The sequence below is a fragment of the Lontra canadensis genome, unplaced genomic scaffold (assembly GCF_010015895.1).
Source record: "Lontra canadensis isolate GAN:19392208 unplaced genomic scaffold, GSC_riverotter_1.0 scaffold3, whole genome shotgun sequence".
In the NCBI taxonomy this organism is placed as follows: Eukaryota; Metazoa; Chordata; class Mammalia; order Carnivora; family Mustelidae; genus Lontra; species Lontra canadensis.
In genome coordinates, this window is record NW_022630997.1 from 46097029 (window position 1) to 46122061 (window position 25033).

A 25033-nucleotide genomic window follows, 5' to 3' on the forward strand; every position below is an offset into this window, starting at 1 on the left:
AATATTAATAGATATAACATACAAAATATGTGTTGTTATGGTAAGGCATCTGGTCCACAGTAAGCTCTTGGTAATTAAGTTTTAGGGAGTCAAAATTTATACATGGATTTTTAACTACACAGGGGATAGTGACCCCTAACCCCACCACATTACTAAGGATCAACTATACACTAGTTTTTTTATGCACAACATAATGAGTTGATATTTGTATATATTACTATTACAAAATGATCATCACAGGAAGTCTAGTTAATATTTATGACCATATGCAGTTTAATTTTTCTTGCAATGAGCTGTAAAGATATACCCTCTTAGCAACTTTCAAATATGCAATACAGTATTTACTACAATCACCATGCTGTACATTACATCCCACAACTTAATTATAACTGCAAGTTTATACCTCCCCTAAAAAAGATTTCTCTTTTTCTCCTTTTTTTCCTGCATAATAATCCATTGACATATACACCATATTTTCTACTACTCATCCAGCAATGGATACTTAAGTTGTTTTCATATCTTGGTGACTGTAAATAATACTGCAATGAACATGGGGATGCATATATCTTTCGGTTTAGTGTTTTCTTTTTCTCTGGGAAAATACCCAGAAGTGGAATTACTGAACTATATATTATTTCTATTTTTAATTTTTTAGAAACCTCCATACTGTTTTCCACAGTGGCTGTGAGAGAATTTACATTCTCACCAACAGTGCACGAGGGTTCCCTTTTCTTCACATCCTCACCAACACTTGTTATTTCTTATCCTTTTCATAAAAGCCATGAGAATGAGATGATACCTCACCGTGGTTTTGATTTTCTCAAATATACATGTTAACTGTGATTTTTAAAAACCAAATAAAACACTGTAATTAAAAACTAGACATTTGGACACATCACTTATGCAGTATTCCAACCAAAAATGTGTCATCTGATTCTTAGCTTAAGGAAACATCAAACACCAATTGATGGAAATCTAATTTAATAACTGGCTTAGATTTTTCAAAAATGTCTATGTGGTGAAAGAGAAAGAATGGCTGGGGAACTGTCCCAGATTAAAGGACAGTAAAGAGATGTGACAAGTAAATGCAGTAGGAAATCATGAACTGGATACTCTAGTACTCGAAAAGACATTATGGGAATAATTAATGAAACAGAAATATGCATTATAGATAAAGAATTGTATCAATGTTACATTTCCTGTTCTATGATATATAAGAAAATATTCTTGGGAAATATGCACTGAAGTACTAAAGGGATAAAGGAGTCTAGCGTTCACAATCTTCTCTCAAATGCTCCTGAAGAACAATAAAATGTGATTGCAAATGAGGCAATTATTAAAAGTTGGTGAATTGAAAAGGGCTATAGTAGTTCCTTGTTCTGTTCGTGAATTTTCTAAAATTTAAAAGGATTTGAAAATGTTTTCTAAAAGCTATGTAATAAAACATGCACATACAAACTTACTGTCTTCTGTTGTTGAGATCTTTCCAGTTTGACCAAAAATGACGTTAGCAGTAGATAAACAGTGCCTGGCCTCCATGAAACATAGCTGTGGAGGAAATAAACAAGAGTAAGTGCAATCATCACCCAGCCTTATTTGCAGTCAACACTTTTACATAAAGACTTCTAGTATGAGAAAAGCTATAAAATTGGGTAAAAACCACTAAGGAGACCCTGTACAGTTGCTGAACATTAAGAAGGTATATGACACGTATACTCTAGTTAAAAAGCTACCTCACAGATTAAAATGACAATCCCCCCAAACTCTTCATAATAATCCAAACTGGTTGAGAGACAACTACTGACTGAACTGAAAGCTCTCTTCGGGTTATCACTCAGGATGCTTCAAGAACGGCGATCATCCTAGACTGAGAGCGCTTCCCATAGGCTTTTAGGTTCAGTCCACATAGCCAAAATGCCATCTGGGATAAATGTGTCCCCTGTCCGAGGACTTGGAAGATTTAATTTTCAGAGATCTCTCTATATATCCTACTTCAAAGGCAAAAAGGGTAAATATAGATAGGAAGAGACTCCTGTCTTCTGGAATTTGGGGAATTCACATATCATGAATGAGGATTCCCATCAACTTTTGAAGCTAACAGATTTTCACAGATGAACTTTATGGAACTGCTTTACCGATACACTCGAAGACTTCCTAATTCAAATTTGGGGATGGCAAAGTTATCGCAAACACTTTGCGTTTATCATGTAAGTCATAGGAACAACCCAGCAGAGATACAAAGTTAAAGTCCAACTTTTAGTTGGAAGCCACCCTCATTAGTTAAATGTCTAGTTCATATTAATAATACCTCATTTCGTTGAGAAGATTTTTCATGGTTGGCTATGACTTCAAAATCTCAGCACTAAATGTATCTCTCCATGACAGCAAATTCAGAAGCCACCTCGAGACTAGCTAGGTACTGTGTACAGTATTAGCCCAGCAACATCTACAGATCAGAATGTTGGTGTTAAACCTCAGAAGCCCAAAGAAAGTTAGTTTACATAAAGTCCCCCTGCAATCCCTTACCCCTCATCTTTCAGTTTTATTTGGCTTTGTTGCCCGCAAGCAGCCACCGCTACAGCAGTGAGTGCCCTGTGCCCTCTAGGTGGCTGGTAAATGTGGGACTTTAGCATCTGCCAGGTAGGGACACATCGAGTAGCAAAACCTCATCATTGGAACCAGATGGAAGATGAGAATGATATAAAAATGACAACTGCATTGCTTAAAAAAAAAAAAATGGTTCAAATCTCTATTTGCAATATAACTAAGCTAGTTGTAACAAAAACTTAGAAAACATTTCAGTTTAAAAAAAAAAAGGCACAAGGTGGGGGAGATACTCATGAAAATTACTGCATGCTCCACATAAGCAATGCTTAACAACTTTAAATTTTTTATTATACTTTAAATTAATATCTAAATATCTTAGTACTATTAATATCGATGGAGTTTTAAGCATTAGTTAAAATCACAGTGAATATGTGGCTTTAAAGTTGCTAAACAAAACAAATAAGGGGCCTCTGGAAGCTATAAAAAAAGGTGCCACAAACAGAGGCCCCGGGTAACACTTCTGATGATGACCACAATGGAATGGATTCATGAGTCAGGTTTAACTGAATGCTCCAAGAGACGCGACAGCGTTACTTACACGCTTGATCTTAGACCAAAGTCCTAGAAGCGATGCTGCAGTCACCACAGCCCTTTCTCGCCTGCTAATAGCTTTTCTGAATGAAATTCTGTGGGACAATACTTTAAACATAGGGCGCATTTACAGAACCAGCACTAACAAAAAGCTTAGAAAGGATAAAGGCCCAGGAAGCATACAGCAGCAGGTAACCAAAGAGATTTAAAGAAGGAACTCTGATCAGCAAAGAAGTACCAAAATTTCAGAGCGAATCAGAAATACAAATAGAAGTAATTTCTATTGCTGAGTATCTTACTGAGGATTAATAGAAAATCTGGCCGGGAAAGGTGGCTGAAAGGGTTTAAGCATTAAAACTCTTAGGAACTAAAGGAATAAATGGGTTAATTAAAAATATACCAACGTGATTCTGAATAACTGTGATCAACAACTGAGAAGCTCAAGGTTATTCTGTGTAATCCTCCAGAAGAAGTGTATCATAGAGAGTCACAGCTCAGGAACTGAGCAGAGACATTTCCAACAGAGAAAAATTACTATGGAGGAGTTAATTCTAAAGAATAACTGAAATGCATCACATGCTTTTATCGAAGCCCACATTTAACAGTCAACTTCCTCAGACAAATCCTCATAGTTACAGATTACCACTGCATAAAGATAAAGCTGTGTCTATAAGATAAACTCCGCAATTTAAGGTAACATCTCCCTAGAATGAATGATCATGTTCTGTATTAACGAATTGGTCTTAGGTAACTAACATGTAATTTTAGGGGAGAGCAGCATGTAAGACAAGGACGAAATTCAGCATCTTACCATTCAAAAGGATTAATGCAATAAAAAGCTACATAAGTCTAGTATACTGGCAAACTGGGCTGCATTTTTCTGTCCAGTTTACATCATAAAATACAAGCTACCTGTTTTTAAAAGATGACATTTTCAAGGTACTCCTGGTTCTATTTTTATACACATGTACAGTAACTTTTGGTTAGATAACTATTTGAGAAGCTTACCTTATTGATGTAAAACTGCGACAAGGTAGCAGCATTAATAGCCCACTCTATGGGATGGTAGGCATTGTGTTCAAGCTGGCGTTTTAGGGTACTGTGACAATAATGAGCAGCTTTCTCAAACATTTCCATATGTTGGTAGACTTGAGCCAGGTAATAGAGGTTATGAGTATAAACCTTCTCAAATCTGTGAAGAAGAAGTGAATATTTGTATAGGTTTACAATTGATATGGAACTTTCATATAGCTCGGTCCTCTCACCAGCCCTTGGAGTTGGGTATGGCTATGGTAGCTATCTGAGAGATGAGGAAAACAGAGCCTCAGATTTGAACAGGGTCACATTTCTAGTAAGTGGCAAACGGACATTTTTAAATCTATGTCAGAATCCACATTCTACAACTTTAGGAGCATCTCAAAAGAGAAAATACTGTGCCTTTTGGAACAATCATCTTACCTACACTACGTGGAATTTACCTGTGAGAGCAGATTTCTGTACTTACTCACCTTTTTGATCTTTCCTGTTCAGCAAGTTTCTCTTCTTCAGGAAGAAAATGCTCAGTAGGATCAAGAGGAGGACTCCCAATCTACAATCAAAGAAAAACAGAACTCTAAAAATTTAACAGAACTCTAAAATTTTAAACTGTAAACACCAAGCGCCCTCCTCTGGAGAAACTGGACAAAACAAATTTTTAAAGCTCAGTATACCTCATTTTTTACTAGCTCATTTTCATGTTACCCAAGAAGTAATTTTCTCTTTTTTTAAAATTTTAATTATTTGTCAGAGAGAGCAAGTACAAGTAGGGGAAGCTGCAGGCAGAGGAAGAAGCAGATTCCCCACTGAGAAAGGAGCCTGACGTGGGGCTCAGTCCCAGGGTCCTTGGATCATGACCTGAGCCAAAGGCAGACACTTAACCAACTGAGCCACCCATGCATCCCAAGAAGTAATTTTCTTAACCATAAGTTTTTAAAGAGTCAAACAATGAAAGGAGATTGCCTAGAAACTGACAGAATCTTAACTGCTGTGGAAAGTGAACCTCAAATACACTAAAAAAAAAAAAAAAAAAAAAAACCTACCAATTTGCCTTCAAGTCTTAATTTTGTCCAGTAAAAAGAAAATCTTTTCAAAACCTACATAAGTGGGGCACCTGGCTGGTTAGTTGGTAGAGCACTCAACTCTTGATCTGGGGGTTGTGAGTTCAAGCCCCATGTTAAGTGTAGATATTACTTAAAAATAAAATCTTACAGGGAGCATGCCTCCCCACGCCCTGCCTGCCTCTCTGCCTACTTGTGATTTCTGTCTGTCAAATAAATAAATGAAATCTTAAAAAATAAAAAAAAAATCAATAAAAATTAAAAAAAAATCTTAGGGGCACCTGGGTGGCTCAGTGGGTTAAGCTTCTGCCTTCGGCTCAGGTCATGGTCTCAGGGTCCTGGGATCAAGCCCCACATCGGGCTCTCTGCTATGTGGGGAGCCTGCTTCCCCCTCCTCCTCTGTCTGCCTCTCTGCCTACTTGTGAATTCTCTATCAATAAATAAATAAAACCCTTTTAAAAAAATACATAAAATAAAAAATAAAATCTTTTTTTTCAAAGATTGCATTTATTTATTTGTCAGAGAGAGAGAGAGAGAAAGAGAGTGCACAAGCAGGGGGGAGTGTAAGAGGAGAGAGAGAGCAGTAGCAGCAGGGGAGAGAGAGGAGAAACAGGCTCCCTGCTGAGCAGGGAGCTTGATGTGGGACTTGATCCCAGGACCCTGGGATCATGACCTGAGCCAAAGGTAGACATTTAACGGAGTCACCCAGGCATCCCTTAAAAATAAAATCTTAGGGGCGCCTGGGTGGCTCAGTGGGTTAAGCCGCTGCCTTCGGCTCAGGTCATGAGCTCAGAGTCCTGGGATCGAGCCCTGCATCGGGATCTCTGCTCAGCAGGGAGCCTGCTTTCTCCTCTCTCTCTGCCTGCCTCTCTGCCTGCTTGTGATCTGTCAAATAAATAAATAAAATCTTAAAAAAAATAAAATAAAATAAAAAAATAAAATCTTAAAAAATAAAAAAACCTACATAATTATGACAAATAAAAAGGTATGTTCATCCTTAGAGTGATATTGTTCTAAACTGACCACTAGTGAAAATCAAATCAAAGTTTTAAATATTAAATATTTAAATTTAAAATATTTAAAACATTTAAAATATTCAAATATTTGCTCCAATACTTTTTTTTTTAAAGATTTTATTTATTTATTTGATAGAGCGCAAGCATAGGCAGACAGAGTGGTAGACAGAGGCAAAGGGAGAAGCAGGCTCCCTGCCGAGCGAGGAGCCCGATGTGGGACTCGATCCCAGGAGGCTGGGATCATGACCTGAGCCGAAGGCAGCTGCTTAACCAACTAAGCCACCCAGGCGTCCCTGCTCCAATAATTTTTTTCTCAACGTAACAAGAAAAGCATATAGCTTACCCCCTTTTAATACAGAGGCAATAAAATCAGTGATTCTATTGTGCATTACTATGGCCAATTCACCCAATCTCTTGCACTTCTGTTTTCTCGTTGATAAAATTACTTCATAAGATTGTTAATGAGGATTCAGTAAGTTAATACATGTAAATCACTTATGATACCATCTTCAGCCCTCCAAAACAGCACCACTGTCCATCTACTTCTACGAGGACAGACACATCTGCAAGACCAGCCTTGCTTTAAAGTGAATTCCCTGGACTTCAAATAGCAAAAATCCCTCTTCTGTTTTTAAAAAATGTGATCTTACATTCTGGATGTAAATGCTAAAAGCATCACAACTTGGATTCCTAGAATTTACAGAAAGTAAAAATGACTAAGACAGGAAGCAATGCCCAAGGCAAACACAACAGATAAGTAATTCTTTCAAGATCTCAATAATTTTGATGGCTGTTTATATGCTTACTCTTTATTTTATGATTTTATTTATTTATTTGACAGACAGAGAGATCACAAGTAGGCAGAGAGGCAGGCAGACAGAGAGAGGGGGAAGCAGGCTCCCTGCTGAGCAAAGAGCCCGATGCGGGGCTCGATTCCAGGACCCTGAGATCATGACCTGAGCCAAAGGCAGAGGCTTTAACCCACTGAGCCACCCAGACGCCCCTATGCTTACTCTTTAAAAAAAAAAAAAAAAAAAAAAAAAAAAAAATATATATATATATATATATATATATATACTTACTCTTTTTTGAAGAAGGGAATTAATCAATGTATTATTTTCTATACATACTTCATCGTTACAGCTACCACGTCATAAATGACCCTAAATCAAACCACTCTCTTCTCTGAACTAAAACACAGGTATGACTCAGTACAAAATGTTTGATATGTTTTATGTTTCCATATTAATACTAATTTTTAATGAAATATCATAGGTTTTTGGTATTACACATTTCTGAGGGAGGAGGGGCAGAGAGAGAGAGAGAATCTTAAGCAGACTCCATGTCAAGTGCAGAGCCCAACATGGGCTCAATTTCATGAACCTGAGATCATGACCTACGCTGAAATCAAGAGTCAGATGCTTAACCAACCGAGCCACCCAGGCAGTCTGTATCTTAACATTTTAAATGAAGAATTCCATGTATAAGAGTGTGAGCCTAAAATCATGAAAGGAGGGTGGTCCATATGGATAGCTGTTTCTGTGATTTGTCCCACATAAGTGACCACCTAGACCTGCATATACACAGGCAGGCTAATGTTTTTGAGACTCATGCTGTGAGGACAACCTTGAGAGCCTTGTTGATTAAAATATATTATCTGACCTCCAGATCAGAATTGGCCCTTCTGTTCTGTTTTGTTCTATAAATCTTGTCTCACATCCCCTCCTGCTCCAGGCTGGGCTGGCTTCCTGGAATAGAACCCGGGAGGGGAGGCAGATGCACAGAGCCCTGGCTCCTTGAAAATATAAAAACATGATAACACAGAAATGCAGCTCACTCCAAGCTTCATGTAAGCAAACAATGTTTAACTTTAAACCCCATCATTTGCTCTATAAATATGGCCCTTCTGGGGACAGTCAGTTCGAAGTCTCATCTAAGGGGAGGACACTCCTCCAGGCCTCCCCATCGGGATCCCACCTGGCTGTTTCCCCGGGGCTTCCCCAGCTAAGGAGGTTGGATGTTCTAAGCACCCAGTGTGATATAATTTTCCTTCATTCTCACTTATTGCCTATTACCTTCATCTATGTAGAGATTCCTTTCCTCTTCTGTTTCTATTAGGTTTCTATAATAATTAATAAAGCTCTCTTTACTTTTCAAAACCTAAACATTGGCTGTTGTGAATCTTTTGTTCAGAACAGAGAGTAACATCTCCTTTGGCTTTGTGGTGCTCTGCTCCTCTTAGTTCATTTGGAGGAAAGTTAAAACACCAAGAAGAAGCACCATGACTTTTAAAATGTACAATCCAAGGACGCCTGGGTGGCTCAAATGGCCGAGGGTCTGCCTTAGGCTCAGGTCATGATCCCAGGCCCCTGGGATGGAGTCCCACATCAGGCTCCTTGCTCAGGGGGGAGCCTGCTTCTTCCTCTGCCTGCTGCTCCCCCTGCCTGTGCACTTTCTAACAAATAAATAAAATCTTTTTTTTTTAAGATTTTATTTATTTATTTGACAGACAGAGATCACAAGTAGGCAGAGAGGCAGGCAGAGAGAGGAGCAGATGCAGGCTCCCCGCCAAGCAGAGAGTACGATGTGGGGCTCGATCCCAGGACCCTGGGATCATGACCTGAGCCAAAGGCAGAGGCTTTAACCCACTGAGCCACCCAGGCGCCCCCTAAAATCCTTTTTTTAAAAAAATGTACATTCTAAAATTCCTTGATAGGGAGCGTGGGTGGCAGAGAGGGAGGGTGTCTGGGTGGCTCAGTCAGTTAAGTGTCTGCCTTCTGCCTTCAGCTCAGGTCATGATCTCAGGGTCCAGGGTCTCTGCTCGGCAGGGAGCCTGCTTCCTCCTCTCTCTCTCTCTCTCTCTCTCTCTGCCTGCCTTTCTGCCTACTTGTGATCTCTCTGTGTCAAAAAAATAAATAAAATATTTTTTAAAAATTCCTTGGGGGTATAATTAACATGCTGATTTGCTCCAATCTTTATACTCTAGGGGTAGCTTGTTATGGTTAGGGAACATATTTTATTCCTTCCTATTTGATTCCCTAGCATTCTGTACAATATCTGTCACATAGTAAAAACAATAAATGTCTAGTGAATTAAACTGACAAAGCAAACAGAAATGTTCCATCTGTGCATTATGCTCACAGCACACTCCTTTTACTTATTATCATTTTGGTATAGATACGGAAGTCCTCTCTATACTACACAGTTGTTTGTTTGTTTTTTTAAAGATTTTATTTAGTTATTTGTCAGAAAGAGAGAGAGAGAGCACAAGCATGGGAGAGTGGCAGGCAGAGGGAGAAGCAGACTCCCAATGAGCAAGGAGCCTGATGTGGGACTTGATACCAGGACTCTGGATCATGGCCTGAGCTGAAGGCAGATGCTTAACCGACTGAGTCATCCAGGCATCCCCTTCTTCTTTTTTTTTTTTTTTTAAACATTTTTAAAATTTATGTATTTGAGACAGAGAGATACAAAGAGAAAGAGGGAGCACGAGCAGGGGGAGAGACAAATGGAGAGGGAGAAGAAGACTCCCCGCTGAGCAAGGAGCCAGATGCGGGGCTCGATCCCAGGACCCAGAGATCTGACCTGAGCCGAGGGCAGACACTTAACCATCAGAGCCACCCAGGTGCCCCTACGCTACACAGTTCTATTTTTTTTTAATTTTTTATTTGACAGAGATAACAAGTAGGCAGAGAGGCAGGCAGAGAGAGAGGGGGAAGCAGGCTCCCCGCTGAGCAGAGAACCCGATGTGGGGCTCGATCCCAGGACCCTGGGATGATGACCTGAGCCGAAGGCAGAGGCTTTAACCCACTGAGTCACCCAGGCACCCCTACACTACACAGTTCTTAAAGGAGCACCTCAAACTTGTATTTTAGACTAAGTCCAACTACTGAGACAATGGAGTATAGTGGATTCTGGAATCAGATCATGTGGGTCAGAACCCCAACTTCACCACTTACTAGTGTGTGGCCTTGGGTGAGTCACAATCTAGTGTGCTTCTTTTTCTTCATCTATATAATAGGAATAATAAAAGTATCTACCTTATGAGTTGTCATGAAGATTAAGTGAGTTAAAATTGGTAATATTTATAACAATGCCTGAAGGTACTGTAAGTGTTATAAATGTTTGTTAAATAAGTAAAATATGAACAGTGGGAAAATAACAAATAAAAAGCTTCTAAACAGCAAAGGAACCCAACAACAAAATGAAAAGGCAACCTACCAAATAGGAGAAAGTTTCTGCAAATCATGTATTGAGAAGGGGTTAATATTCAAAATGTATAAAGAATTCATGAAACTCAGTACCAAAAAAACCCAAACAACCCAATTAAAAAATGGGCAGAGGTCCTAAACAGACATTATTCAAAGGAAGACATACAGATGGCCAACAAATACAAGAGAAGATGCTTAGCATCACTAATCATCAGGGAGATGCAAATCAAAACTATAATGAGAAATGACCTCACACCTGTCAGAATGGCTATTACCAAAAAAGACAAGAAATAACAAGTGTTGGCAAAGTTAGAGAAAAGGGAACCCCTGTGCACTGTTGGTAGAAATGTAAATTAGGCAGCCTCTATGGAAAACAGTATGGAGATTTCTCAAAAAATTAAAAATAAAACTACCATAAGACTAGCAATTCCACTTCTGGGTATTTAGCCAAAGGAAATAAAAACACTAACTCGAAAAGATAAAAGCACCTCCATGTTCACTGGAGAACTATTTACAACAGCCAAGACAAGGAAACAACCTAGGTGTCCATCAGGGGATAAATGGATAAAAAAATACGCATACATACAGGAAATTATTTAGCCATTAAAAAAAAAAAAAAGAAGGAAATCCTGCCACTTGTAATATGGATGGACTCTGAGGACATTATGGAAAATGAGGTAAGTCAGAGAAAGACAAATACCATGTGGGATCACTTATATGTGGAATTTTAAAAAGAAAAAGAAAAAAAGAAAAAGCAAAAACGCACAAGAAAAAAGAATGCCTAGAAGCAGAGAGCAAACTAGTTGTTTCCAGAGGTGGCGATAGTGGAGAAAAGGCTGAAGGTGGTCAAGAGACAAAAACCTCACATTACAAAACAAATAAATCCTGGGGATGTACTATACAACATGGTGCCTTCAGTTACTACTATTGTACTCTACATCTGAATTTTGCTAAAAGAATAGATCTTAAAAGATCTCACCACAAAAAAAAAAAAAAACCATAAATGTATGTGGTGACAGACGTTAACTAGACTCGTGATGACCACTTCACAATATATACATATATTGAAACATTACATGGTACATCCTATACTAGCATAATGTTATATTTCAATATCACAGTTTAAAATAAAAATTTAATATAAATGAGCAAACAAATCAGCCAGAAAACACAAACTTAAATAAATATACGTAAAAAGGCATGAAGTAAATGCTTTCAAAAGAAAAGATAAAAATAGAATATAAACACTTAAAAATAATCAAAGAAATTCAAGTTAAAACAAGACCATTTCGCCTGCAATAACAGCACAGATTTTTTTAAAAGCTATGAAAAATAACTTCTGAAGGAGATGAGAACTCTCATATACTAGTGAAATAAGAGTACATTGCTAGTGGGGTGCCTGGGTGGCTCAGTGGGTTAAAGCCTCTGCCTTCGGCTCAGGTCATGATCTCAGGGTCCTGGGATCGAGCCCTGGGTCAGACTCTGTGCTCAACGCTGAGTCTGCTTAAGATTCTTACTGCCTCTCCCTCTGCCCCTCCCCACTTCAAATAAATAAAGAAGTCTTAAAAAAATTACAGAAGTAAGGATAGCCAAATAAGATACTGAACTTGTAGTCTTTATAAGGTTTTTGGGGTCTACTCTGAGCGCAGAGCCCCAGGGAAGCAGTGGTGTGATGTGATCTGCCTTTGAACAGGCTACAAACAGGCCGAAGGGGGCATGAGAGCAGGAAGGCCAGCTCAGAGACTACAGCACTAACCTCAGCAAGAGGGGGTGGCAGCCTGCACCAGGGGATAGCAGTGGTCCGAGTCTAGATATAATTTAAAGGTGAAGCCAACTGTAAGTAAGATACAGTGTGAGGAGTCTCCAAGGCTTTAGGCCTCAGCAACTAAAGAAAGAAGTTGGTGTTTACCGTAAGAGAGGTGGGGAGAGGAAGGTTATCAGAAGCTCAGTGTTAGACAGTGGTTTTAGAGACACCTACTCCTTAAAAAGTGCAAATATCACAGCAGCAGTGGGACAGACAGGTCTGGAATTTGAGAGGTAGAGACCGGAGATATAACTGGGAGCCATCGCGAAGAGATGTCATTTAGAACAAGGGAATGAATGCAGATGGAAAGAGGAGACGCCCAGAGACCACTCTGGGTATTCCCGTGTTCAGAGGCTAGGGAACCACAGAAGGCGCACCACAGAGAAGTGGGAGGTGGAAGCTAAGTTAAAGAAGTGTTTTAGGAAGAAAGACTAACAACCTGCCAAATGCTAATGAGAAGTCTAATAAGATGAGGACTAAAAACTTACCAGTGATTTTAGCAACATATAAAACACTGGTGAACTTAGTAAGACATTGATTTTTTTCTTTTTCTTTTTTAAGAATTTTTTTCAGAAAACACACATTTATTTCTAGTTCCTAGGAGGTTAAAAAAAATACCAGACACCGATGCTTTATGCTCACTCAGGGCCAGCTTATAAATATTCCACATTTGTACTGGTGAAGAGAAACTAGCAAAATCCACTGCTTGCCACTCAACTTGTCAGATGGTGAAGACCAAAACAGAATGTTCCATCATTAAAATTCAAAGATTTTAATTATTTATTTGAGAGAACAAGAACGAGCCTGGGCACATGTTGGGGGAGGGAGGGGCAGAGAGAGAAGCAGACTTCCCACCGAGCAGGGAACCCAACATGGCTGGATCCCAGGACCCTGGGATCATGACCTGAGCCAAAGGTAGATGCTTAACCGACTGAGCCACCCAGGCATCCTCAGTTTTAATTTTTAAATACGACTGTCACATTGGAAAAATGAAATAAATACTGTACAAAGGCAAAGTAGAATAACAAAAAATACTTTACTAAAACATAAGATTACAGAAGTTTCCAGACAAGCCATACAAAATGGTCATTAGCTTCTTCTTGAAGGAAGGATTCTACACTTGACAGCAAAGTCATAATGTTTATCAGTGAGGGCTATGATGTTTGTTTAATGTTCCCACTTTGGTTCAATCAAGCTTGCCCATCTGTAGCATCTAAATAAAGTTAGACTTGGCTAGAGAGCATATTCTAAAGAACTGGTTAGCTGCTGTTATCCAAGGCAATTAGACCACCATAAAAGAGGGAAAGGAACCCATAAAATTAGAACTACTTTTCTGCCCCCCCCCAAAAAAGTGAAAACACCCACTCCCCTAGAGCTAATCCTGACAACTTCATCCACAGTGCTTTACACTTAGACCATGATGGGGGAAATGAATAAAAGCAGAGAGGACTGCTTTTAAACAATTCACAACAATTCAGATGGTATTTCTAGCCCCTGCTCCTGCTTTACAACAGTGAAAGAGGACAAGACATAGATCTGCTAATGTGCATTTAATCACCAAAGGACTGAAGATGTCCGGGCTTTTATTCCGTAAGGACTCTAAGACTGTGTCCATTAAGTGCAAACAAAAAAGGAAGAAGTCTTGGCAGAAAAGGAGAAGTGATGCACGCTTAACGATCAGATCGACTTTAAGAATTACTCATGGTATACAGCCTAGTGCATGGGGCTTCACTGGTCTTCTGCTGCTCCGCTTCGTCACCATGGGTCAAACTACACTCAGTAAAACCTGGATCGGTAGCAAAACTGTGCAGACTCTCAGTGCTGGGGACCAACTGTCTTTCTAAACATCTAAACATACTCTTCCCAACATGTTTACATTATAATGATAAGTTTTGGTCTTGAAACATAGTTTAAGGGCTACCATCAAGTATTTTTCTGGAAGGAGTATTCAAGTTTAAAAGTCCCCCTCCCTCAAAAAAAAAAAATTAAAATCAAAATAAAATAAAATAAAATAAAATAAAATTCCCTCCCTCAAAGGGAAATCTTGTGGGCCAGCAACGACCACATGAAAATAATGCCCACTGCTCTCATCTGGTTCTGCTTGGATGCCAGGAACTTCTTCTGCCAGCAAATGCTGGGTTCCCTTGATAATCCTGTGGGGCAGCCAGGCCATCATGTCTTGACTCTGGCTCTGCTTGCTTCACACACGAGTGCTAAGATTTTGTTTTTAAGTAATCTCTTCACACAACATGGGGCTTAAATGCACAACCCTGAGATCAAGAGTCACGTATTCTACTGGCTGAGCTGGCCAGGTGCCCAAGTAAGGCATTGCTTCTGAACTCTGCATATGAGAAATCTCAAAATACCTGGTTATTTAAAGGAGTGCTACACATAGCCTCGATACAGAATTAACTAAAATCCACTGTAATTTTAGAAGACTGACAACATTTAAAAGAAAGAAAAGTTAAGCTGACAATACAGAAATAGCTTATCCCCCCCTTGCCTGCACACATGGGTAATCTCCTTATAAACTGCCAATTTTTAGTAAGTAAAATTTGTTAAGAAATGGATGGCGGGGCACCTGGGTGGCTTAGTGGGTTAAAGCCTCTGCCTTTGGCTCAGGTCATGATCCCAGGATTCTGGGATCGAGCCCCGTATCAGGCTCTCTGCTCAGCGGGGAGCCTGCTTCCCTTCCTCTCTCCCTGCCTGCTTCTCTGCCTACTTGTGATCTCTCTCTCTGTCAAATAAATAAATAAAATCTTTTAAAAAAAATAAAAATTAAAAAATTTTTAAAAAATTAAGAAATGGATGGTAACAGTGATCTGCCACCTTTTCAAGGTTGTGAACCTCTAAAGTTGAAATTTTGGATCTAAGCTCCCTACAGCCCTAGAAAGATCTATGGCACGTCTTTTGTACTACCAAGGTGGGGTGGGAAGAAGGTGTCTAGAGGATTGGGCTGAATGGATTCTGACCTGCTTAACCACAGTGGCTCAGTTTTTACAAACTATATTTCAAAGGGATTTCACAAGTGGAAAAAAAAAAATCACTGAAAATCCTTTCTCTGAGGCAGTGGTTCTCAAAATGTAGTACCTGGACCAGCAGCATCGACATCACCTGGCATCTTGTTAAAAAGGCAAATTCTTGGGCCCCAACCAAGACTTACTGAAAGGTCTGGGGTGAGCATTCTGTTGGGGTTTTTGTTTGTTTGTTTGTTTTTAAGATTTTATTTTATTTACTTATTTGATGGAGAGAAAGAAACAGCCAGAGAGGGAATACAAGCAGAGGGAGTGGGAGAGGGAGAAGCAGGCTTCCCGCTGAGCCCAATGTGCGGATCAACCCCAGCACCCTGGGATCACGACCTGCCCCGAAGGCAGAGGCTTAATGACTGAGCCACCCAGGTGCCCTGTGAGCATTCTGGTTTGGTTTTTTTTTTTTAAGATTTTATTTATTTATTTGACAAAGAGAGACACAGCAAGAGAGGGAACACAAGCAGAGTGAGTCGGAGAGTGAGAAGCAGGCGTCCTGCTGAATAGGGAGCCCGATGCAGGACTCAATCCCAGGACCCTGGGACCAAGACCTGTTGCTTAACGACTGAGCCACCCAAGCGCCCCAAGCATTCTGTTTTAACAAGCTCCCCAGGGCCCTCCAGATTGATAATGCTGAAATTTGAGAACCATGACTCAAAAACATCAGATATTTTGCTAAAGCAGCTGTTTGCTTTCCTGTAAGCACTGCTATTCTCATGGAAATCAAAATAAAATTTTTATTTTTATTTATTTTTATAATACAATTTTTATTTTAATTTTTTTATTTTTTTTAAAGATTTTATTTATTTACAAGAGAAAAAGAGAGAGAGCTCACGCATGAGTAGGGGGGAGAGAGGGAGAAGGAGACTCCCCACGGAGCAGAGAGCCCGATCCAGAGCTCGATCCCAGCACCCAGGAATCACAATCTGAGCCAAAGACATATTTTTTTTTTTTTAAAGATTGTATTTATTTATTTGTCATAGAAAGAGAAGCGAGAGCGAGCACAGGCAGACAGAGTGGCAGGCAGAGGCAGAGGGAGAAGCAGGCTCCCTGCCAAGCAAGGAGCCCGATGTGGGACTCGATCCCAGGACGCTGGGATCATGACCTGAGCCAAAGGCAGCTGCTTAACCAACTGAGCCACCCAGGCGTCCCCAAAGACATATTCTTAACCAACTGAGGCACCCAGGCATGCTCAAAATACAATTTTTAGATTATAAATGAAAATATGCCAATATCAGTATTTTAGGATAGTATCAGAATATTTTTCTATATAATTATATTTGGACTAAGATTATATAATTATATTTGGACTAAGATCGACCTTAGGCCCCATTTGAGGATTATTTTTAAGAACCCTATTAGGTAAACACCTAGACAGCCCCCTATCAACAGATTCCTCACTATAACTAAAGAGTCATGTACTAACATTGTAAATGACAAATCAGAGCCTTCATATCTTGACTAGTTTTTTTTTTTTTTTAACATTTTATTTATTTTAGAGAGAGAGGGAGAGTGCGTGTGCATAAGTAGGGGAAAGGCAGAGGAAGGGAAGCAGGCTCCCCACTAAGCAGGGAGTCTGATGAGGGGCTCAATCCCAGGACCCCGGGATTATGACCTGAGCCCAAGGCAGATGCTTAACCAATTGAGCTACCCAGGTACTTGACTCATTTCAATAAAAATTTAAAATCTGGGATGCGGAGTCGATTAAGCGTCTGCCCTGGGCTCGGATCATGATCCCAGGGTCCTAGGATCAAGCCCTGTATTGGGCTCCTTGTTTAGTGGTGAGCCTGCTTTTCCCTCTCCCTCTGCCCTTCCCCCTGCTTGTGCACGCACGCGGTCTCTCTCTTTCTCTGTAAAATAAATAAAATCTTCAAAAAAAAATTTTTAAATGTATCTGACATCCAACATACCTCTTTCATATACTGGTTATACAGTGCTTCTGATGATTCTAGGTAAGCCTGTGCCGTTTCAATTTCTTCTCTTTCAGACCACAAGATGCCCAGGTTATTCTGGAAAATAAAGAAAAGAGAAATAAATAATGACAATATAAATCTTCCAGTAAAGGTAACTTTCAGGGGCGCCTCACTGGCTCAGTTCATTGAGTATCCGACTCTTGATTTCAGCTCCAGTCATGATCTCAGGGTCATGAGAGCAAGCCCTGTTTCGGGCTCCAGTCCCAGCAGGGAGTCTGCTTGAGATTTCCTTTCCCTGTGCCACCCCTTAAATAAATAAATAAATCTTTTAAGCAAACATTTCGATAAACCTCTATATTATTGGTTTCTTTTCTAATCCTTTACATTTTCTATTATACATTTAAAATAATCTTGTTTTATAAAATACAGGCTGCAAAAAAAATACAGGCACAGGCACAAAAATGTTTAGAAATCCTACAGTTTAAAGCTGACCCGATCATTCCTCTGAAACACAGACCTCTGGTCTTCTGGTTTCACATAATGTTTCTATCATTTTTTTAAGTTAAGTGATCAGTCCTCAGTAGGGACTGTAGGTCATAAGGATAATGTACAGAGATGGGACAGTTGTCTCCTTTTTAATTATGAGGGTTCTTTGCAGGACCCTGGGGAAACCTGAAGGGCTCTGGCCCACGACCAACTTACTGATTATTCTGCCCACCAGGCTCGAGGAATATAATCTCCCTTAATATTCATTTCCTGATCTTAGAAATGGATCCACAAGTCACCTCGTCTCACTCTCTAGTTCAATTTATTTTTCCTGACAACAGTCCCTGAGAAGCTCCACTTAGCCATGACACCAATAAGCTCAACCCGAGAATACTGTATCTAGCCTACAGAGTCTAGAGATTTCCCTAGTATCAGGAACTGGTTGGCACATTTGCTCTATTTTGATAGTATGGTGATATATTTAACCTGCTAGATCCAGGGTAGCCTGTGCTACAGAAATCAACGACTGCAGTGTACGATAAATGTTAAACCAAGGAGAGAACCCTAAAGCATGTCTAGAAATTACTAATATTTTTCTTTTGAACCATAACCTATTGAGGTCTTAAAGGTAAAGACTATGCAACAGATCTAGAATTCATTTGATTTTTAAAAATCAATAATGTTTTGTTTTTTAGTTTTGTAATTCTTTTTACTGAGATATAACTGACACATAATGTTACTGGTTCTTTAAAATGTTCACTCCACAAAAATAACTACTACTGACAATATACATAAATTATGCTTAAATATAATATAAATCCTAAAATACACCAGAAACTATTATATCATTCACAGAGCATCATCATGTACTTGCCCTCAGAAACCAGACTAGGTAGGAAAAAAATTAAATATAAAATAAAAACATTTGGGGCACCTGGGTGGCTCAGTCAGTTAAGCATCTGACTCTTGGTTTCAGCTCAGGTCATGATTTCAGGGCCATGAGATCAAGCCCTGCATCAGGCTCCATGCTCAGCACAGAGTCTGCTTCAGATTCTCTATAATAAATAAATCTTTTTAAAAAAGATTTTATTTATTTATTTAAGAAAGAGAGAACACAAGTGGAGGGGAAAGGCAGATGGAGAGGGAGAAGCAGGCTCCCCACCGAGCAGGGAGCCCAACACAGGGCTCGATCCCAAGACCCCAGGATCATGACCTGAGCCAAAGGCAGACACTTAACCGACCGAGCCACCCAGGTGCCATAATAACTAAGTCTTTAAAAAAAGTAAAAAATAAAAATCAAAACAGCAGGGCACCTGGGTGGCTCAGTGCGTTAAGCCTCTGCCTTCAGCTCAGGTCATGATCTCAGGGTCCTGGAATCGAGCCCTGCATCAGGCTCTCTGCTCAGCAGGGAGCCTGCTTCTCCCACCCCCCCCCCTCCGTGGGCCTCTCTGCCTACTTGTGATCCCTTTCTCTCTGTCAAACAAATAAATAAAATCTTTTAAAAAATAAAAAATAAAAACAGCTAAAAAGGTATTACTAGCGAATTCTACCAAACACATAAGAAATAATACCAACTCTGTACAACTTATTCCAGTAGAGGAAAGAAGGCTTTCCATCTCATTCTAAACCAAAGACAATAACAAGGAAATCATAGCCTAATACGCTTCATGAACATAGATATGAAAAAAATGTTAAAATTTTAGCAAACTGAGTTCAACAATATATAGAAAGGGTAATACTTCACCCAAGTTTTTATGTGGTAAAAACACCAAGTGTATTTTACCACAGGAAGGAAAGGTTGGTTTAACACTGGAAAATCAATCAAGGTTATTCACTATATTAACAGACTAAAAAAGAAAAAAACATGAATGTCTCAGATGCAGCAATGAAATGATGCTGCTGAGTGAAACAAGTCAGACCAAAATAAGAGATACACTGAATGATTCCATTATGAAATTCTAGAAAATGTGGAGGAGGGACTAAGAAGAAGGGAGAGAGAAAGGGAGGGAGAAAGAGACTACAGAGGAGCACAGGAAGCCTGTAGTGGTAATTAATGGATATGGTCAATACCTTGATTGGAGTGATTGTTTCATGGGTATATAAATTCATCAAATCATGTACTTTAGACATACAGTTTACTGTATGCCAGTTATACCTCAATAAAGCTATAAAGACACACAAAAGCTACTCTTCATACATATATATCCAGGGAGTGGGGAGAATAATCTACTAATCTTTTTTATATATAATTTTTTTATTTTTTTATTAACATATAATGTATTATTAGCCCCAGGGGTACAGGTCTGTGAATCGCCAGGTTTACACACTTCACAGCACTCACCATAGCACATACCTTCCCCAGTGTCCATTACCCCACCATCACCCTCTCCCTCCCCTCCCCTCCCCGCCAGCAACCCTCAATAATCTACTAATTTGTGTGGAAATTTACTAAGGTGAAGCAGTTAAATTTCACTCAAAATGAAAGGAACCTGGCTCGCTCAGTGGGTAGAGCCCGCAATTCTTGATCTCAGGGTTATGAGTACAAGCCCCAAACTGGGTGTGGAGCCTACTTAACATATTCTTAATTAAAAAAAAAACAACAAGATGATAATGCAAGTGTATCTTGCTGAAAGCAAAAATTGGTAAGAACACTGGAGAAAAATAGTTCCTTTTTTTTTTTTTTAATGAGAGAGCTCATGCTCAAGATGGGGAAATGTGAGGAGAGGGAGAGGATCTTAAGCAGGCTCCACATCCAGCACACAGCCTGATCTCATCATTCTGAGATCAAGACCTGAGCTGAAATCAACAGTCGATACTTAACTGACTCAGTCACCCAGGTGCCCCAAGAAGAAAAATCATTCTTAAGGCCATGAGCCTCTAATGTGGATCCAGTTTTGTATTTTTATAATTTCCCAAGAAGGAAACACCATATTGAGATAAAGCAGTCAGAATATCATAAATTCCCATGAGCTGTTACTTTCAAATTTTTTCCTACACATACACAGTCTTTTACAAAACAGAATCATTCTACCTAATTCCAAACCTGCCTTAGGGTCTTCCGTCTCCCCCTTAATATTGATATTTTTGGTTAACAAATATAAATCATTATTTTTTAGTGGCTGCACACTGTTTTTCTGAATGGATGTTATCAGTATTTATTTAACCATGTATCTACTGACTGATATTTATTTCAATGGTTTTTGAAGATATCCACGTTGAAGTACCTTTGCATACCTGTCCCAATATTATTTTAGGATATTGATATGGAATTTTAAAGTCAAAGTCTTGACTCCAGAATTCTGACACCTACGGATCTTCAGAAAAGTTCTGTGAATTTGTATTTCAAATACAAATTTTGGTAGTATCTGTCTCTCCAATAACAAGTATAAGCAATATCTTTAATAATCTCTGCCAATCTGATACAATTTTTCTAATTCTTTTAGTTTGTTTTATTATTAGTGAGATCAACTCTCTCATCACTGGAGCACCAGGGTGGCTCAGTTGGTTAACCTTCAGACTCTTGGTTTTGGTGGTGGTCACAGTCTCAGGGTTGTGAGATGAAGCCCCATACTCTACACTTGGCACTGAGTCTGCTTAAAATTCTTTTTCCCTTCCTCTCCCTCCCATTCTGCCCCACCCCTGCTTGCATGTTCTCTCTCTAAAATAAACAAATCAATACAATCTTTTAAAAAAAAACTCTTGGGGGGCGCCTGGGTGGCTCAGTGGGTTAAAGCCTCTGCCTTCGGCTCAGGTCGTGATCCCAGGGTCCTGGGATCGAGCCCCGCATCGCATCGGGCTCTCTGCTCAGCAGGGAGCCTGCTTCCCTTCCTCTCTCTCTGCCTGCCTCTCTGCCTACTTGTGATCTCTGTCAAATAAATAAACAAAATCTTTTAAAAAAAATAAATAAAAATAAAAAAAATAAAAATAAAAAAAAGCTCTTGGGGCACCTGGGTGGCTCAGTGGGTTAAAGCCTCTGCCTTCAGCTCGGGTCATGATCCCAGGGTCTTGGGATGGAGCCCTGCATCGGGCTCTCTGCTCAGCAGGGAGCCTGCTTCCTCCGCTCTCTGCCTGCTTCTCTGCCTACTTGTGATCTCTGTCTGTCAAATAAATAAATAAAATCTTTAAAAAAATTTTTTAAATAAATAAATAAATAAATAATAAACTCTCATCCTGTATGGCAAATATTAAATGTAATAAAATTCTAGTACGGTAATGCCACTGGAAACAACAGATCAACAGAACAGTAGAGTTAGAAACACATTAGCACAGGGGCGCCTGGATGGCTCAGTGGGTTAAAACCTCTGCCTTTGGCTCAGCTCACGATCCCAGCGTCCTGGGATTGAGCCCCTGCTTCCCCCACTTCTCTCTGCCTGACTCTCTGCCTACCTGTGATCTCTGTCAAATAAATAAATAAAATCTTAAAAAAAAAAAAACAAAGAAACACATTAGCACAAATAGACAAATTATTATTGCTGTATAGTTTGGGTATCTGGTAAGCTAGGTACTAGCTAATTAAATTAAATTACTATTTAATCTAATCTAATTAAATTACTATTGCTGTATAGTTTTAATACCTGGTAAGCTAGTCTCAGTGCATTTTTCTTTTTCCTATGTTCACTTTTCTTTATTCTTTCAGATACACATATTTATTCTGTCAAGCTCCAGAAAAACTATTACGATTTCAGCAGAAACTTCATCAAACCTACAAACGAATATCAGAATATGACACTTATGTTTAATTCTTGCCACCCAGGAAACTGTTATATCTTTCCTTTTAGGATTATCAGTTCTATTATCCCTAATATTGCTGTTGTGAAAGTAATTTCTAAAAATAGTATTTTTAACCAGTATTGCTTAGATACATGAATACTACTGATTAAATAAATACATTTATTTATATCTTCCCACTTTATTGAACTGATCACAGTTCTATTAGTTTTTCAGCTGATGCCTTCAGTTTTTAGTTATACCAGGATCACATATGCAAATAGTTACTTTTAGAAATTATTTTATTTTTTCCCAAAATTAGTAACTCTTATTGGCTTTCTATACTATTTAACAGCCAAAACTTTTTTTTTTTTTAAGATTCACCCATTCATTTTATTTTATTTTAAAGATTTTATTTATTCATTTGAAAGAAGGAGAATGAGCAGTGGGTAAGGACAGAGGGGGGGAAGAAAGAAAGAAGCAGACTCCCTGCTGAGCATGAAGCCCAACACCTCGGTTGGATCCCTTGACCCACCCTGAGATCATGACCTGAGCCAAAAGCAAGAGTCAGCCACTAAACCAACTGAGCCACCCAGATGCCCCTGCAATGGTCAGAACTTCTAATCAAGGTTTTGTTCCTGATTTTGGTAAGAATACCTAAAATAATTCACCATTCAGAAAACGCTGGCTGCTTGAAATACTGTATTTCAAGATGTAAGATGTCCTATCTGTAAGACACAATTATTTTACCTATCACCAAGAAAACACTGCCAAGTAAATTATGACACAGCTGTAAGATGCATCCTGATTTTAGAAATATTAAGATATGAAACAATGTGCACATTAAAATCAAAATACAGTAAATACTGGACATTCTATATCACATTTAGAAAGGTTGCTAATTCTATTCTTGAGATGTTGAAATTATTAAGATTTCAGGCAACCATATGGTTAAAGAAAATTTCAAGTAACTGAGGTTTTGTTTGAGTTCAGCATTCTATGAATTTCATTAGACTATTCATCCACTGGACAAATATTTGGAATGGCCTAATATGCAGGAGGTACGGAGGTTATAAACAGTGTGCAAAAAGAGATATAGTTCCTGTTATTGTGTAGCTTTTAATTTTATTGGATCATGATTAAAAAAAATGACCTATACAATTTTCTTTTTAGTTCTGAGGTTTTTCTTTGAGGCCTACGTATCATAGGATCAATTTTGGTAAATGTTCCCTGGATCACATGTATTAAAAACTGGAACTACTGGATGTAAAGGTTTGTGAGCTTATGCCAAGTTCCTGGCCCATACAAGGAGTTCATACAAATCTGTATTTTGAAGTGTTATGTTCTGGAAGGGAATGTCAGATTTATTTCTTAATAAACCAGGGGCCCTATAAATGGGAAACAATAAGCACTATAAGAATTCAAAGATACAAGTTCAAAACAAAATGATCCAAAGAAAGTCACTAAAAGTATGAAGTTTGTTTTGAGACGGGTTTGAAGAATGAGCAGGAATTCCCTAGGGAGCAAACGTACACATACATATAGGGTAAAAACAGCAACTGAAGATTTTCAAACAACCTTGTTTTAAATTAAGCATGCACTCGGATCATCCTCCGTAATTTCCTCGAGACCTTAAATTCAGATTTAAATTACTGTGGGTTTCTTAATGAAATGAAAGGAGCTGGACTGGTGGAGAAGAGCTGGAAAAGGTATTTACGATGTAACAGGGTGTCACGAAACCAACGCGTTGACCATGACCGAGAGAAACAGCAAGTGATGTTGTCGGAGCTGGCAAGCTGTTTATTCCAAAGCTTCAAAAACACGGGGCCAAACTGTGCCTGATAACATCTGCCTTCGCCCTTGGCGAGAGTGGGGACCCTCTCCACCCCTCGCCTCTGGCCTACACCCGTGGGCCGGGCTCGCTCTCACCTGCGCCTGGATGTAGAGGGAGACGCAGTCCTGCGACAGCCGGTACTTGCGCAGCAGCCTGAGGCATTTCACCAGATGCTCCTCCCCCGCCGACAGCTCCTCGGTGTCGATGTGGTTCACCCCGAGGTGGAACTCGATCACCGCCAGCCTCACTGCCCCCTGGGCGATGGGCCCCTCGGCCTCCACCACATCGGCCGGGAGCCCCAGGGTGTGGTCCCCCGCGCCCAAGCCGTCCTCCGCCTGAGGCCGGTCATCCTCGTCCTCAGGCGCGGGGCCCAGCAGCGCCTTGACCTCTTCCAGCAGTGCTCGGGCGCCGTATTTGGACTTATAGGGTTCTTTCTCCGGGTTTTTATGCAATTCTACCCGTGACAGTGCCAGCGCGGCCTGGAATTTCTCACGAATCTCGGCCCACGGAGGATTCGCCATAACGGCCTCTACAGCCTGGGCGTCCTCAATACTTGCAATCGGGACTCGCGCCTTCGTTCTGCTTTGCGACACTTCACTTACGGCCCCGGGCAGATTTCCGACACTGCAGAACCGTAACCAATCAGGTCAGCCAGAGGACCGGCAATGGGCTCGGCCGTAACCAATGGAAAGGCGTGGAAGGCGCCACAGCAACCGTTGTCACGGAAACGAAGCGCTCCATAAGGGTGGTCCCACTGCCAGCCCCACCCTCTGCGGTGATTAATTGTTCTCTTGCGGGACCC

General features: G+C 39.8%; 1 protein-coding gene across 1 annotated transcript in view; it reads right to left on the reverse strand.

Annotated features, from left to right (window-relative positions):
* KIFBP (kinesin family binding protein) overlaps window positions 1–24826 on the reverse strand; it is a 33114-nt gene extending 8288 nt beyond the window's left edge. The window contains exons 1-5 of the mRNA XM_032841543.1: window positions 24327–24826; window positions 17202–17300; window positions 4647–4726; window positions 4147–4330; window positions 1464–1548 (exon numbers count right to left, since the gene is read on the reverse strand). Coding sequence (XP_032697434.1) covers window positions 1464–1548; window positions 4147–4330; window positions 4647–4726; window positions 17202–17300; window positions 24327–24752 — 874 coding nt within the window. The 5' untranslated portion in view covers window positions 24753–24826. The remainder of the gene's footprint in view (window positions 1–1463; window positions 1549–4146; window positions 4331–4646; window positions 4727–17201; window positions 17301–24326) is intronic.
* Between the last annotated feature and the right edge of the window lie 207 nt (window positions 24827–25033).